General features: G+C 35.1%; 1 protein-coding gene across 4 annotated transcripts in view; it reads left to right on the forward strand.

Annotated features, from left to right (window-relative positions):
- Positions 1–401: 401 nt before the first annotated feature.
- The window catches only part of LOC124721611, a 248,423-nt gene continuing 230,165 nt past the window's right edge, over positions 402–18,659 (forward strand). For all 4 annotated transcript variants that reach the window (XM_047246664.1, XM_047246666.1, XM_047246665.1 and 1 more), the window contains exon 1: positions 402–688. In XM_047246664.1, coding sequence (XP_047102620.1) covers positions 553–688 — 136 coding nt within the window. In that variant the 5' untranslated portion in view covers positions 402–552. The remainder of the gene's footprint in view (positions 689–18,659) is intronic.

An 18,659-nucleotide genomic window follows, 5' to 3' on the forward strand; every position in this document is an offset into this window, starting at 1 on the left:
AAAGATTTTGTTTCTTTACTTAAGGATTTGCATTAATTCTTTTAATTGTTTCCCTTTTGTCACATGCAAACTGCTCTCATTTACTCTATTGGAGGATTACAAGACACTTCCTATCCCGATCGCTGCATGCCTTGTTCATTACCTTCCACAAATATATTTGGTTCTCATATATAACTTTAAATTCGGCAATTAACTTTCTAGAGCACTGAGTCATATCACGATTCTTAGTATTCACTACTCATGTGAAGACGAGAAACATTAGACTGAACAAAGACAAGTCCAACATATTCCACGCAACTTTGCTCGATATCTGACTTTTCTCATAATCGACTTCCAGTCCGTGATTGTTTTATCTGTGAGACATAGTTGCTTTGCTCGTCGTCTGCTGAGTGAATTGTTCCGATGGCTGTCTGTGGTCGATGGTGATGTGTGGTTGTATGTAAAGTGGGCGTGTAAATGTTGTTGCTTATGAACAGCTGTGTGTTGTGAAATGCTTGAGTGGGAAGCAATTTTAATGTGATTCTGCTGTCAGTTCATATGTGTTGAAATAAAATGGCAACTTCAACAGGAGATAAAACTGTTAACAAAGTAGCATTATGTTCCGCAATTTTTGCTGGATTTGCTTATGTGGGATATTCTGTTGTACGCACAGCTTTTTGTCGGAAACTTGGACGACGTGATGGTGATGGTGAGTACAACGCCTGTGTATGTAGTTAGTTTTTGATTCGTATTATATTTACAGACGCTGCTGTTACCGGCATTTCATTTAATAAGTTTCATAATTTGACCTATATAACGCGGAACTGTCCTGAGGTTTTCTTTTAGTATAGCCGCATAATTTTATTCTTCAGGTTATTGTTAAAGACATGCGAATACTCCAGTGGAAAGGTTTTAATATGTGATGGGATGTGTATGGGGAAGGTGCTGTCTCCAATCTTTACCAAACCTATGTAGGTTAAACGCTAGCATTTTTTTTTTTTTTTATTTTATGTAAGTTTACGTTTTAAAACAATGTTAATGGAAGGCGCGCAGCAACTAACTTTGTACAATATGTGGCATGTTTTGTTGTATGATACGACTCAATAACTCGCACATTAATTAGTTGTGTTATTGTCCAACACCTGCTGGGCATTACTATAAACGAGTTTAGTTCCAAGCTACTGTATTTGAATATATTGTCATTGGTAGTAGTGGAACAGCATACAATAATTATCAAATAAATCATGTGCAATCATTATGTATATGGTGCTGAGCACATATTGATTGCAGTGTAAATATGAACTTGTTTTATAGAGTTACCTAGTAAGACAACAAGTGTTGCTTGCACTTTAGTTATTTAGCTATGCAAACAGCTCAAGAGCTGCTTTGACAGTTTGCCCTTGCTATTATGAACTTTAAGTTTTTAATCATAGAACACTACATTCATTTGCAAAATATTGACCCTTATCGGTCATAATTAGGAACCGAAAGCCTTTTTAATGCACTCTAATTGGGAAATTTCAGTACCAGTGTACTATGACATTCTTCTCTGTAAATTGTTAATTCACCCACAATTTCTACCATCACAATGTTACATTCGTTTTAATATAAAGCATAATAATTTTAAGAAACAAAGATTAGACATTTCAGTTTCTTTCTCCTTTCACTGTACTGATATTAAAAGAAAATCAGAGTAACTGTCTTGAGTTTGAGATATGAAGACTTCACACCTTCATGAAAGAAGGAAACTAAATTCAAGTTTAGTCAGTCAAATACTGTTCCTTGTGTGTGTTTTCTTGGCATTGAACACAACTAGGTCCAGTTATGGTGTCAGTGCCCCAGCTGTATAGTGACTGCTAACCTACACTCTTTCCATTAATTATGTTCTGCCCACAACTTCTTGCATGAAGTATATAACACTCCTCATTCACCTCACCTCGTCTAGTGTCACTCAGTAATGTACTAAATGAGTTATTTTTGTCTTCCTATTTTATAACTCTGGCCTGTCATTCTGTTATTGGCAGTTAATATGATGGCTGTTCTAAGGTATTATACTTTTGTTAACTGTGTCTGTCGCATCTCTTTAAAGGTCTTAAGATTGGTATTTAAGACAGTAAAACTTGCATGTCATGATTCATTGGTCATTGTGTGACTAGTTTACTCTTCCTTGTCTTAATACTATGAAATTTTGAACTGAAGTAAATGACTATCGTAAAACATGCATAGTTTTCCAAGCCAGTGAGAAAAAATATGATGGCAATGGTCAGTTAGTTAAAGAAATATGGTAATCAGTCACTTTTTAACATTTTATTTTCCTGTGGTGCATTTCAAACTTGTGGCAACACTACCTAGAGAACAAGGTTTTAAAACTCCCTCATAAGTTGACAATAACATCATGTGCCTCAGGCAAAGAGGTCACCACATGAAATATGGTTGCATTCATGCATTTGTTGGAGGTTTAAGTTGATTGCTAAATCATACTATTCTTCTGTGTTTCATGATAGCTGCTAATGTATATACTATCTTTAGCAGTTGGGTGTTAATATCTAGTGTTGCACAATTGTTGTGTTCCTTGGTGTTGGTAATTATGACAAACATATTTTTTTGAGTAGATTTTCTTTGCGCGGAGCAAACACAACAAAAGCTTTTGCAAATGTCAGAAATAATAGTACAATAGTAATTGCACTTTCAAAATATGTTACATATTACAATTGTTGCATCTTATGTTTATTACCTTAGAGCTGGTATTCTACTGCTTAATATCACAAGTAGTGTCTTAAAATTCATTGCATGAAATAAACATAATTTTTTATCAGAAAAGATTTTAATTTTGTGTTAAAATAATTGCCCTTACACTTTCTTAGGGAGTTTGGTAGTTTGTTAAATCAAATCAACCCAGTGATGTATCAACTTCAATCTTCCATTTTTAATTTTGTTCTTTTCTTAAAGTAGTTTTATTTCATTATGGTGGTGAAGTCAATTAGATCACCGTGCGTAATCACTTGAACTGGCTGTTGTATAACAAATGTGTATGAAGAATATATTGTTACATATTTGTGCTGCACAAATCATTTTTGACATTATTTGCTGTGGCGTATCCCATGTAGGGTCTATAAGTCTGATTCATCAGCTGTGCATAATTCAATTCCATAGTTAAGAAAGGACTTCTGTAGTATATTATTGCAAGTGTTTGACTAGGAACTATCTTTGCAAGTTGGCTGTAATATTTCCATGTGCAAAATGGTTTGTTTGGCAACCATAGATTTTCATCTATGTACATACCCAGAAATTTACTACTACCAGTGTCTGTTGCCAATATTATGTGTGATGATGTTGCAAGTACTGCCTGTTTTAAATAGCAATACTTAAGATTTGGTGACATTCACCACAAGTATTTTATTAGCTAGTTCTGTTATCCCACTAGTAGCAGCACATTGTGGCTCCTTACATTCTTTTCCATAGATTAAGGTTGAGTTGTCATCTACATAACTTATAATAAGAGAGTTCATGGGTTATTCTGCAGTGTCATTAATAATGCCTAGGCCTATATATGAGGAAAGGAGAAGACTGTAGTACTACCCATTGTTTGTTACCCATGATGTCATCAAGATGGCGCCCGCCTCTATTTGAAGTGTATACAAATGGCAGATGTGATGTGACGTTTTACATGTGTGAACAGACAGAAATAAAGCAGAAAATATTTAACTGCAGAAAGAATGAAACTAATGGGACACCCACAGGAACTATGCTGTTATGGGTGGGGACAAACTAAATAAAGAACAATCCTCATAATGAAGACATGACACTTCACATACGCTGCAATCAGTCCAAACAACTGTAAGAATTTAGTTGTGGTCAACATGCCATCCCTTATTGTGACATGCAGCAACCTACTTGTGAACTACCATTTTCATATCCATGAAAAAAGGAACGTAATATTAAATCTCCAACCACACTAACAGTTTCAAATTTCAGAATTAATCTATTGCCCATGACTTTCTGCATCGCTCTAACTCACTAACAAACCACAACTAATACCTTAAATCTTATTCTTGCAAACAGCACTAAAGCAGTCCAATGAATTACTAACAACATTCTCAAACAAATTAAAAACATGGACATACCACACTAGAGAATGCCACTGCAAAATTCAAGTCGCTCTCTGCCAACACATTCTGTTTCATGTTCGCCACATCATCTAGGACGTCACAGAACATAATAATGAGTTAAAGCAGATGGGTGGTACTGTGAACTTCAGTTGACTTAAGGAAGGGAAAGGGACTTAGAACTGAGTTCTGAGGTAGATGGTGTGCTACTGTTTCAGTAATGGATTGAAAGTTTTTAGTTTTACCATTTAATTTGCAAGTCAGTCAAGTGCATTGCTCGTGACTCAACAGTTATGTTGCTATAAGTTCCTTGGTTGAATCTCCAGAATGGCATGACTTCGGTTTCTTAGAGGTAACGGATGAGTTCTAGTGTTGAAAGCTTTTGTCAGATCTAATGTTGGTCAGTAGTTGGAGACTTCTGGCTGACTTCCCTTTCTGTACACTGGTTTCATAGCAGTCATTTTTAGAACATTTGGATATGTCTCTAATGCTGCAGTTAATCAAGTGCATAGTCTTACCATAGTAACTGCACTGGATATGCCACCCCATCCAGGTAATTTTTTTCTATTTAGTTTATGTATTACCTAGCGTATTTCATGTACATACACCTTCATAAATTCAAACTCAGCAGATTGATTGGGGTGTCTTGGAGTCTCAACCTGTACATCTATAATGTGAGTCAGTTGGCCACTAAGGGTAGTGAAATAGTTATTAATGTCTTACATATAATATTTGGGTTTTCCACAATGTTAGTACCATGTCCTAAGCTGATTGGTTTCATGTTCATCATCTTGGGCCTTCACAGTATATGGCAGTTAGCTCCCAGGATATTTTACTTTTGTTAATGCTTTGAAAAATCTGCTTCTGTGGCTAGCAATTTAAGTTTTAAAAGTTATCTTTGCCTGATTGTGTTTTTCCTTAAAAATCTGCAGAGAAATAGCTTTATGAAGCAGCTATAGATCACGCATACTCTGCCTGAGTCTAATAATACTTTGTGGGTGTTTGTATGGCATTACTTACATTGTCGAAATGTTTAACTACTTTCTGGATTTCAGTGAAAGGGGAGTTTTGGTCCTAATATCTGAACAGGGTGCAATAGAACTCATTCCATGTGTCATCAGACTCATTCACTTGGTACACAGAGTTCCACTTCTCCACTACCAGTTTGTACTAGAAAGCACTAACATATTATCTGTTCAGAATTTATTTCTGTAGAACACTTTTTGTTGCTTTTGGCACAGTTGAATTTATATAGGCCTATCTATCTCTAGACAAAAATAGCAAGAATAAAGAAAATTTAAGTTCATGTAATTTTCCTTATTTATAACATTTCTGCTGGTTATAGCATAATCTGTTGGAGCATGTGTCCATTACTCTAGTGTCTGAACTTGTATGTAAAAGATTGTTTGAGCTTAATACACTGGTGAGCTTCAAGTTCACTATACTGTTTGAAGAGAGATCTATGTTAAAATCGCCACATATAGTAAGGCCATAAGGACCAGCCTGGCTGGCAACACTATTAAGCCCACCCAAAAGGCACATTACATCAGCATGTGGTGGGCAACACAGCCTAATCTTTTTATATTTAGGTAACTTAACACGCGTCTCAAAAATTAGATGAGATGGGCAGGAAGTGTAAAATGGCTAAAGGACAAATGTAAGGATGTAGAAGCATATATCTATAGAGGTAAGATAGGTAATGCCTACAGGAAAATGAAGAGAGACCAATTGGAGAAAAGAGAACCACCTGTATGAATATCAAGAGCTCAGATGGAAAACAAGTCCTAAGGAAAGAAGGGAAAGCAGAAAGGTGGAAAGAGTATATAGAGGGTTTATACAAGGACAAGGCACTTGAGGGCAGTATTATGGAAATGGAAGAGGGTTTAGATGAAATGGGAGATATGATACTGCGTGAAGTACTTGACAGAGTTGAAACAAGGCCCCAGAAGTAGACAACATCCCACTAGAACTTCTGATAGCCTTGGGAGCGCCAGCCATGGTAAAACTTTTCCATCTTGTAAGGAAGATGTATGAGACAGGCGAAATACCTTCAGACTTCAAGAAGAATATAATAATTCCAATCCCAAGGAAAGCAGGTGTTGACATGTGTGAAAATTACCGAACTATCAGTTTAATTGGTCATAGTTCCAAAATTCTACCACGAATTCTTTACAAACGAATGGAGAAACTGGTAGAAACCAATCTCTGGGAAGATCAGTTTGGATTCCGTAGAAGTGTAGGAACACTCGAGGCAACGCTGACCCTACAGCTTCTCTTAGAAGGTAGGTTAAGGAAAGCTAAAGCTAGATTTCTAGCATTTGTAGACTTGGAGAAAGCTTTTAACAAAGTTGACTGGAATACTCTCTTTCAAATTCTGAAGGGGCCAGGGGTAAAATACAGGGATCGAAAGGCTATTTACAATTTGTACAGAAACCAGATGGCAGTTATAAGAGTCGAGGGGCACGAAAGGGAATCAGTGGTTGGGAAGGGAGTGAGACAGGGTTGTAACCTATTCCAGATATTATTCAATCTGTATATTGAGCAACCAGTAGAGGAAACAAAAGGAAAATTCGGAGTAGGAATTAAAATCCATGGAGAAGAAAAAAACTTTGAGGTTCGCCGATGACATTTTAATTCTGTCAGAGACAGCAAAGGACCTGGAAGAGCAACTGAGCAGAACGGACAGTGTCTTTAAAGGAGGATATAAGATGAACATCAACCAAAGCAAAACGAGGATACTGGAATGTAGTTGAATTAAATCATGTGGTGCTGAATGAATTAGATTAGGAAATGAGCCACTTAAAGTAGTAGATGAGCTTTGCTATTTGGGGAAAAAATAACTTACGATGGTTGAAGTAGAGAGGATATAGATTTAAGCGTTAGGAAAACTTTTCTGAAAGTACTTGTATGGAGTGTAGCCACATATGGAAGCGAAATATGGACAGTAAACAGTGTTGACAAGAAGCTTTCAAAATGGTGCTACAGAAGAACGCTGAAGATTAGATGGGTAGATCACATAACTAATGAGGTGGTACTGAATAGAATTGGGGAGGGGAGGCATTTGTGTCACAACTTGACTAGAAGACGAGATTGGTTGGTAGGACACTTTCTGAGGCATCGAGATAACCAGTTTAGTATTGTAGGGGAGCATGGAGGGTAAAAAATCATGGAGGGAGACCAAGAGATGAATACACTAAGCAGGTTCAGAAGGATGTAGATTGCAGTAGTTATTGGGAGATGAAGAGCCTTGCACAGGATAGAGTAGCATGGAGAGCTGCATCAAACCAGTCTCTGGACTGAAGACCACAACAAAAACAATAACAACAACTTAAGACTATTACCGTGGAGCACAATGCCTATCACTTCAGTTGATCCTTCTTTGTTGTGATGATCAAGAAATTTCTGCATATTTACTAACATACATTGCCACACCACCACCCTTATGGCACTGTCTGCAATCACTGATTGCAAATAAGTAACCTTTGAATCTGCATTATATTATTTCACTGAAGTTTAGTCCATGTGCACCTAGTACTGACACATGTAGTTAGTGTTCCTTCACAAATATTTGCAATAAGTCTAATTTTTTTGTGAGATATTCCACATTTAATCTTTGAGGACCCTTCTTGTTGATTTGCCATTTTGCACACCACACATTTACAGAAGTTTTAATTTTTACAATATGTGATTGTATTAACTGGATCTTAAGTACTGTGTTGCAATGACTGGCCACTTAGTGCATAGCATGACATTTCTTCAAGTGATTATGACTCGAGCACACCAGATCTACATCACTGAAAACTATTGTGATGACCAAAAAAAGTTTTGTGGTTGAAGTCCAAGGCAATTGGATCCTCCTTCGTACTAACATTTTTCGTACAGTTCACCTAACTGGGAAAATAGCTGGTCTTTCCCTTCCTTCTTATTTGCAGTCTATGCTCTGTGTTTTTTCATCATAGTCCATTTTCTTTTGGCCCAGCTAATGTACATTGTTCAATGTATCCCAAAACTTTTTTGATCTCAGAATTGTGAAATTGTAGTGCTTCGCTTACAGTTGATCAGTGTGACAGATCATATCATGCTGACATGTTTATGATGATTACATTTGTGTTAAATACTTGTGGCAATAAGTTTTGGAAACATTGCAGGTTTGTCTTGCTTTCATTTTTATATACACTAGCTGATCAAAAGTATCCAGGCATATGTTGGTGGGCAGTGATGTGGAATGTGTCCAACCTTCACCTTTATGATGGCTTGAACTATGCTGGGGGCACTTTCAATGAGGTGAGGTGAGGTGTCTGAATGTCTGTGGAGGAATGACAGCCCATTCTTCCCCAAGAGCTGAAACCAGGGAAGGTAGTGGTGTAAGACACGGAGGTCTAGAGTGAAGTCACATTGTATCATGTAACTCATCCGAAACGTGTCCCATTGTGTTAAGGTTGGGATTCCTGGCAGGCTAATCCATTTCAGGATTGTTACTGTCCACAAGCCATTGCTTCACAGAGGCTGCTATATGACAGGGTGCACTGTCATGCTGATACAGTCAATTTGTGCAAACAGTTCCTCTTACGTACTGACTACTGTAAAAAGTGTTAGCATTTCATTAACTGCAGTGAGGGGTCCATGAAAAATGTCCCCATACTATAACTCTTCCTCTTTCTCCTCCCCTATGCCTCCCTCCTTCCCCTTCCCGCTCACATCACTGTTGGCACTACACATGATGGCAGGTAAAGTTCTCCAAGCACTTGCCATACCCTAACCCTTCCATCAGACTGAAACAGGATATAGAAGGTTTCATTTCTCATAGTCACTCGTTTTCAGTTATACACTGTCCAGTGGCATCACCCTTTACACCATCTCAGTTTTCACTTAGCATCAACTAGAGAAATATGTAGTGTTTGAGGAGCTGCTCGACAATTGTACCCTATTTTGTTTTCAACTCTCTGCACACATTACCTGCGCTAGCTGGACATCTGATAGCACTTTGGAATTTACGAGTTATTCCTTTCACTAATGACACATAATTTCTTTTTTTGCCTCTACCCTCTGCAATGCTTGATGGTCTCCATCTGTTAGTACATGATGTCTGCTTGGTCTTAGTTTAGCTGTGGTTGTCTGTTCACATTTCCACTTCACTTCACTGTCACATCACCAGTAGTCGACATGGGCAGGTTTAGAATTGTTGTAATGTTCCGAAGGAACTTGTTACTCATCTGACATTCAATAACTATTCCACTTTCAAAACCATTGAGCTTTCCAGATCAACCCATTCTGCTGTTATTGTTTCTCTATTGATAACACCTTACTCCCCACCTCCTTTTACATTGGCAGGTCCGCCTCCCGTCACATGTAGAGGTCAATTCTGCATTACATAGTGTCCGGATACTTTCAATGAGGTAGTGTAAATTATTGTGACCTCTTATAATCACAGCATGATCATATTTTTTTTAGTTAACTTCACCACATTTTTATAGAATCCTGTGACTTTCACAAGGACAATTTTGCTAATCCACTAAGAAGTAAAAAGTTTAAACATTATGCTTAATACAATTTTGGTAAACATTTTTGGAATACAGTGATCAATAGATTATTATATTTTGACTAAAGTTCAGTCTTGATCACACCATTTATGTTTCAATGACATATGTAACCGTTTTCGGTTATTTTTACATAACCATCATCAGACCTGTGGATTAATTTTAGGAAATACTAGAAACCAATCTATAATAAAATGAAAGTGTCTAAAAAAATTTTTTTAACAAGATAAAATAAAATTAATTATACCCATGGCTCCCTTAGGATGGTCGGCGGAGCTCTCCTCAGCTGCTACGAAGTCAACTGATGGTTATGAGTGCTGAGCACGAGCTTAAATACGCAGAGGCTCCGCCTACTTCCTGTCACACTACTTCATAACTGCCAATCAGCGTTCATAATATGACGCCATCGTCAAAGTATAAAAATAGGAAATACACTAATAACATAAAATTGATTCATTTAAAATGTCTGATTAACAGATAGTTAGTATGTGTACAGCTTATTTATATTTTAGATAAAAACGGTAAACTACGATGTGTAGTAGTTGTGCCCTCTATAGGCAATCTGAATACTATTACAGTGTCAGTTACATCAAAGATGTGAAAGTCCTTGGAGTTGTGGTATATATCGATTATACCGAGTCGCCTAAATCACAATTGCATCTTTGTTGGATGTTGCAGAATCGTCTTACTTTAACTGTAATTTTCATAGTAATATTCTTTATAGCAGTAGGGTAGCAGCCAAGAGTATGTTCCGCATTATGTATGTCTGAATAACTGATGAGACCGCTGATTAAATTTTTAGAACTCATCGATCTAATAGTTTTTATAATAATCAATGTCAATTTAATAAAATTTTTTTATATGTTGTACAGCATATTTTACATACATAGCTTTTGCCATGGGTATAACTAATCTTATATTTTAAAACAAAAGAGTAGGTGCTTTTATTATAAAATTTTGTCAAAAAGGTCGTAAAAATATTTTTTGCGAAAATCTAATTGTTCATTGAGCAGCATTGATGATTTGGTTTTCAAATGAGCATATATCTCGATTTCTCCTCTGATACTCATAAGTAAGCCTTTATTTGCATAATGAAGAACTTGTAAATTCTGCTCTACTGTCCCCTCAGCATGATTATTGAATACTATATGATGGCCGAATACAGACTTTGTTCATGAGGTACTTGACGTATGTTCTTTGTACCTTACTGCAAAATTTCGACCTGTTTGGCCGATGTATATTTTCTCACAGTCTCTACATTGGATCTTGTACACTCCTGATCTGGTGAATTTTCCATTATTTTTATTTACAGTATGTCTTAATTTTTTTTGTAAAGTATTGTCAGTTGTAAATGCTATTGTTATTCCAGAATTTTTGAATAAATTAGTAATTCTATCTGATATGTTTCCCATATATGTCATCTTCATGTATTTTGGATTACCTATTAGTGGAGTACTTTGTGATTGGTGCACTTTATTAAAAATGATATCTACCTGTTGTGTGTCGAAAGAGTTGGTTTTTGCAATTTGTTTTAAGATGGTCATTCCCTTTCTGATCTCATTAGCTTCTAGCAGTAATTTTAGTATTCGGTGTATCATAGACTTAAAAAATGCTTTTTTATACTTGTCAGGATGACATGATGTGGCATTAATAATAACATGAGTGGTTGTAGGTTTCCTGTATATGGTGAAGAAATGTTTCCCATTGTTATTAGTTATAGTGAGATCTAGGTAGTTAATAGATTTTCGATTTTCATGTTCAACCGTAAATTGTAACTTTGGATGCATAGAGTTTAATTTTATAACAAGCTTCTCAATTTCATCTTTTGAACCATTATATAGCAATAATGTATCATCTACATATCGCTTGTAATATATGATTTTATTTGCAATATCAGGGTTATTTTTCAGGAATTGCTTCTCAATGTGGTTCACGAAAATATCTGCAACTGTCCCAGCCAAAGAATTGCCCATTGCTAAGCCATCTTTCTGGCAATAGATTTTAGTATTAAAAGAGAAATAATTGTAATCTAAAGTGCATTCAAGCAGTTCTATAAATTCGATTATTTCGTCTTTAGTCATATTTTTGTATTGTACTAAGTTATCCCTAATTATATTAATCATCTCACTAATGGGTATATTTGTATACAAATTTTTAATATCTAATGAGGCGAATCTTGCACTAGTTGGAATGTCTATATTGTGGATTTGTTGTGCTAGTTCATAACTGTTTTTGATACTGAAATTGCTGTCATATATATAGAATGCTTCCAAAATTTTATTAAGTTTCATATTTAGTTTATATGAAGGATTACTTTTGTAGTTGACAATAGGTCGTATAGATTTCTCTTTTTTATGCAGTTTAATCTGTGATCTTAATTTAGGTATTTGGGGGTTCATATTTTTCATCATATTCTTTTCTTCAGGGGTCAAGAGGTGAATATTTTCATCGACTAATTTCTTGATCTTTATCTGGAACTTTGGAGTGGGGTCTTTATTTACTTCGATGATCCCATTTTCATTAAAAAATGAGAGTGTTTTAAATATATAATCGTCTTCTTTAATAATAACAAGGGTATTTCCTTTGTCGTCCTTTACTACAATTTCTTTCTCTGCTAGTAGTTTATTATTGATATTGTTAAGTGTTTTATCTTCAGTTTTTCTATGCAGTTTATTTTTCTCTTTTAGAATTAAATCTTTCGTTTTTAGGGCTATCTTACATGCTTCGGGTTTATTTATTTTCGATATTTTGCTTGTTGCTATAACATCAGCAATTATGTGTTTAACATTCGTATTATTTAGTGGGGGAGTTAGGTTATATTTTAAGCCTTTGTCAAGTAGCGACATTTCGGACTTTGTGAACTGAATATCTGTAAGATTCATTGTCCTTGGATAAAATTGATGTATATTGTTGACCTTTTCTAAAAGCTTATTTTATTGTTTAGCTATGAGTAAATCAATTTTTCCCTGATGTCTTTGGGTAATCGCTTTACGTAAAAAGTCTATTTTCTCATCAGGCAATTGGAAATTACAAAAGCTTTAGAAATATTAGAACCAAAATTATGAAACTTGGTATGAAAATAAAATTTAATAAAACGTGCCTCATGGAACATATCATACCAAAATATGCTATAATCAATATCCAATCCAAATCTAGTAATGTAACATATGTACACCAAAAGAGCAGTGTCTTATGGATTAAATCTGAAATTAGAGAAGCTTTTAAGATAAAAGATCTTTTAAATGTCGAAATGTATAGTCTGCATTTATTGCTAAGTAATGAACTCTCACCTTTGATTTTTTCTATTTTACTAAGCAGCACTGATGAGAAAATAGACTTTTTACGTAAAGCGATTACCCAAAGACATCAGAGAAAAATTGATTTACTCATAGCTAAACAACAAAATAAGCTTTTAGAAAAGGTCAACAATTTACATCAATTTTATCCAAGGACAATGAATCTTACAGATATTCAGTTCACAAAGTCCGAAATGTCGCTACTTGACAAAGGCTTAAAATATAACCTAACTCCCCCACTAAATAATACGAATGTTAAACACATAATTGCTGATGTTATAGCAACAAGCAAAATATCGAAAATAAATAAACCCGAAGCATGTAAGATAGCCCTAAAAACGAAAGATTTAATTCTAAAAGAGAAAAATAAACTGCATAGAAAAACTGAAGATAAAACACTTAACAATACCAATAATAAACTACTAGCAGAGAAAGAAATTGTAGTAAAGGACGACAAAGGAAATACCCTTGTTATTAATAAAGAAGATGATTATATATTTAAAACACTCATTTTTTAATGAAAATGGGATCGTCGAAGTAAATAAAGACCCCACTCCAAAGTTCCAGATAAAGATCAAGAAATTAGTCGATGAAAATATTCACCTCTTGATCCCTGAAGAAAAGAATATGATGAAAAATATGAACCCCCAAATACCTAAATTAAGATCACAGATTAAACTGCATAAAAAAGAGAAATCTATACGACCTATTGTCAACTACAAAAGTAGTCCTTCATATAAACTAAATATGAAACTTAATAAAATTTTGGAAGCATTCTATATATATGACAGCAATTTCAGTATCAAAAACAGTTATGAACTAGCACAACAAATCCGCAATATAGACATTCCAACTAGTGCAAGATTCGCCTCATTAGATATTAAAAATTTGTATACAAATATACCCATTAATGAGACGATTAATATAATTAGGGATAACTTAGTACAATACAAAAATATGACTAAAGACGAAATAATCGAATTTATAGAACTGCTTGAATGCACTTTAGATTACAATTATTTCTCTTTTAATGCTAAAATCTATTGCCAGAAAGATGGCTTAGCAATGGGCAATTCTTTGGCTGGGACAGTTGCAGATATTTTCGTGAACCACATTGAGACGCAATTCCTGAAAAATAACCCTGATATTGCAAATAAAATCATATATTACAAGCGATATGTAGATGATACATTATTGCTATATAATGGTTCAAAAGATGAAATTGAGAAGCTTGCTATAAAATTAAACTCTATGCATCTGAAGTTACAATTTACGGTTGAGCATGAAAATCGAAAATCTATTAACTACCTAGATCTCACCATAACTAATAACAATGGGAAACATTTCTTCACCATATACAGGAAACCTACAACCACTGATATTATTAATGCCACATCATGTCATCCTGACAAGTATAAAAAAGCATTTTTTAAGTCTATGATACACTGAATACTAAAATTACCGCTAGAAGCTAATGAGATCAGAAAGGAAATGACCATCTTAAAACAAATTGCAAAAACCAACTCTTTCGACACACAACAGGTAGATATCATTTTTAATAAAGTGCAATAATCACAAAGTACTCCACTAATAGGTAATACAAAATATATGATGATGACATATATGGGAAACATATCAGATAGAATTACTAATTTATTCAAAAATTCTGGAATAACAATAGCATTTACAACTGACAATACTTTACAAAAAAAATTAAGACATACTGTAAGTAAAAATAATGGAAAATTTACCAGATCAGGAGTGTACAAGATCCAATGTAGAGACTGTGAGAAAATATACATCGGCCAAACAGGTCGAAATTTTGCAGTAAGGTACAAAGAACATACGTCGAGTACCTCATGAACAAAGTCTGTATTCGGCCACCATATAGTATTCAATAATCATGCTGAGGGGACAGTAGAGCAGAATTTACAAGTTCTTCATTATGCAAATAAAGGCTTACTTATGAGTATCAGAGAAGAAATCGAGATATATGCTCATTTGAAAACCAAATCATCAATGCTGCTCAATGAACAATTAGATTTTCGCAAAAAATATTTTTACGACCTTTTTGACAAAATTTTATAATAAAAGCACCTACTCTTTTGTTTTAAAATATAAGATTAGTTATACCCATGGCAAAAGCTATGTATGTAAAATATGCTGTACAACATATAAAAAAATTTTATTAAATTGACATTGATTATTATAAAAACTATTAGATCGATGAGTTCTAAAAATTTAATCAGCGGTCTCATCAGTTATTCAGACATACATAATGCGGAACATACTCTTGGCTGCTACCCTACTGCTATAAAGAATATTACTATGAAAATTACAGTTAAAGTAAGACGATTCTGCAACATCCAACAAAGATGCAATTGTGATTTAGGCGACTCGGTATAATCGATATATACCACAACTCCAAGGACTTTCACATCTTTGATGTAACTGACACTGTAATAGTATTCAGATTGCCTATAGAGGGCACAACTACTACACATTGTAGTTTACCGTTTTTATCTAAAATATAAATAAGCTGTACACATACTAACTATCTGTTAATCAGACATTTTAAATGAATCAATTTTATGTTATTAGTGTATTTCCTATTTTTATACTTTGACGATGGCGTCATATTATGAACGCTGATTGGCAGTTATGAAGTAGTGTGACAGGAAGTAGGCGGAGCCTCTGCGTATTTAAGCTCGTGCTCAGCACTCATAACCATCAGTTGACTTCGTAGCAGCTGAGGAGAGCTCCGCCGACCATCCTAAGGGAGCCATGGGTATAATTAATTTTATTTTATCTTGTTAAAAAAATTTTTTTAGACACTTTCATTTTATTATAGATTGGTTTCTAGTATTTCCTAAAATTAATCCACAGGTCTGATGATGGTTATGTAAAAATAACCGAAACCGGTTACATATGCATTGAAACATAAATGGTGTGATCAAGACTGAACTTTAGTCAAAAAATTTTGCTTAATAATTACTGTAAAATAAAAATTACAAGGTGAAGCAATTATTAAACAATATATAACTGGAAACTGTTTAAAAATGTTTTATTTTAAACTGTGAAATTAAAATGAGCTGTACATAATTTTATATAGTATAATTTCACTGCCACCTATAAGAAGATATTGCATTTATGCCTACTTACTTAACCTGCAGCAGGTAGTATATATAGAAAAAGTTTTGCTCTGTGTATTTGGCTATCATTTGTGGTAGCTTCACTGAAGAGTAAGCTGTCTGATGTTACCAGCTGTGGTTGTTCCCATCAGTTTTTCACATTTATGAATGTTGTATTTGTATTGTGTGTTCCACGAGGTGTCAAATGGGCTGTTTTGCAATTCCATTACCTGATGTGTAATTTTTATATTGTGAAAGAAGTTCTGCTACTTATTCATAGATATATGTCCCACAGTTCTGATAGCTTAATTGGCATATACCCAGTGTCTTAATTTTGGTGCATGCTTCTTAACCGTCATTTTGTAACTACTTCATATTCTCCTTACATAGTGTACTTTGTGTAGTGTTTTTATATGTTGAAGTGTTACTTGTTTGTCATTTCATTTTTATTGTTTTATCTTCTGTTGGCGTGTACTGTAACTGTGTGTGCATAGTTGTTGGTGTTAGTTTTAGGGGTGACTGATGTATCGATACTTTTGTTTCTGTTTTATTTTTAGTAGTGCTATGGCTTTTTGCATGTGACTTTTAAACTGAATTGCAGTTACTGTGTCAGCAAATAGGCAGAATGTAATAGTTACCGGCCTGATAAGAACACCCAGTATATAGTTCTCTTGATGTCTTGGTTAGAGATTCTCATGTATATCATAGCTTTATTATATTTGTCTTAAGATTTTAGTTATTATTCCCCTCATTGTTTTGGGGGGGGGGGTTTAAGTGGATGTGAATCACTTACATGATGTTTGTAGCAATGAAAACTACTTTTCATATATATATTATTTTATGCCCATTTGTGTAAATGAAATCATACTTGTAATATGTAGGAGCTTTTTGTGCAATGAACCTAACCCAGTAAAACCATAAATTTGAAATGGTACTAGTAATTATCTTCTTATTCATGCATTAGATATTAACAAGCTTTGCCAGTAGTATGCATGCCTGTAATAAAGGGTAATTACTAAGTGAAAAAATGAAATTCCATTTGAAATTTACTGTTTCTTATGAAGTTTGCTTCTTGCTATTGTTTCCAAAAGGATGATACTGAAGGAGTGCTCAGACTGTTTTCTTTGCTATGAACAGTGTGTTCAGCTAATTCACCGGTGTAGCCTATCTGTAATCGCCTAACGTAGCCTGTTTGTTGTCGAAGTTGTTGCTTATGGTGTTTTGGTTTTTAATTTCATGTCATCATTGAGCAGCATATCTATTGTTGTTGTTGGTTTGGTCTTCAGTCAGAAGACTGGTGTGATGCAGTTCCCAATCCTGTGTGGGCCTCTTCATCTCTGAATAACTACTGCAGACTACATACTTCTGAATCTGTTTACTGTATTGATCTCTTCGTCTCCCTCTACAATTTTTGCCCCCCCCCCCCCTCCTCCTCCTCCTCCTCCTCCTCCTCCTCACACTTGCCTCAAATACTAAATGGGTGATCCCTTTATGTCCCAGAATGTGTCCTATCAACTGATCCTATGTTTTGGTCAAGTTGTGTCACAATTTTTTTTTTGTCTCCCAAGTTCTGTTCAGTACCTGCTTATTAATTACATGACCTGTCCGTCTAATCTTCAACATTCATCTGAGCTCCACATTTCAAAAGCTTCTGTTCTCCTTTTGTCGAAACAGTTTATCAGCCATGTTTCATTTCCAAACATGTCTACACTCCAGACAAATACCTCCAGAAAAGACTTTCTAACACTTAAATCTATATTCACTATTAACAAATTCCTCTTCTTCAGAAATTCTTTTCTTGCCATTGCCAATCTTCATTTTATATCCCCTCTACTTCAATCTTCATCAGTTATTTTGCTGCCCAAATTACAAAACTCCCCTACTACTTTAAGTGTCTCGTTTCCTAATCTAATTCCCTTACCATCACCTGAATCAATTTGACTACTTTCCATTATCAATGTTTTGTTTTTGTGGATGGTCATCTTATATCCTCGTTTCAATACACTGTCCATTCTGTTCAATTGCCCTTCCTAGTCCTTCGCTGTCTTTGACAGAATTATAATATCATCATCAAACCTCACAGTTTTTATTCCTTCTCCCTGAGTGTTAATTCCTACCCCAAATTTGTCTTTATTTTCCTTAACTCCTTATTCAATGTACATTTTAAATATCATCAAAGATAGGCTACAACCCCCCCCTCCTCCCCCCCCCCTCCCTCTCTCTCTCTCTCTCTCTCTCTCTCTCTCTCTCTCTCTCTCTCTCTCTCTCTCTCTCTCTCTCTCTCTCTCTCCTCCCCACTCCCTCCCCTCAACCACTACTTCCCTTTCATGCTCCTTAACTCTTATAGCTGCCATCTGGTTTCTGTACAAGTTGTAAATAGCCTTGTGCTCCCTGTGTTTTACCTCTGCTATCTTCAGAATTTCAGAGAGTATTCTGGTCAACATTGTCAAAAACTTTCTCTAAGTCTACAAATGCTATAAACATAGGTTTGCCTTTCCTGAACCTGTCATCTAAGTTAAGTCGTAGGGTCAGTATTGTCTAGTGTGTTCCTACATTTCTCTGGAATCCAACTGATCCTCCCTGAGGTCAGCTTCTACCAGTTTTTCCCCT

Source organism: Schistocerca piceifrons, chromosome X (assembly GCF_021461385.2).
Source record: "Schistocerca piceifrons isolate TAMUIC-IGC-003096 chromosome X, iqSchPice1.1, whole genome shotgun sequence".
NCBI lineage: Eukaryota > Metazoa > Arthropoda > Insecta > Orthoptera > Acrididae > Schistocerca > Schistocerca piceifrons.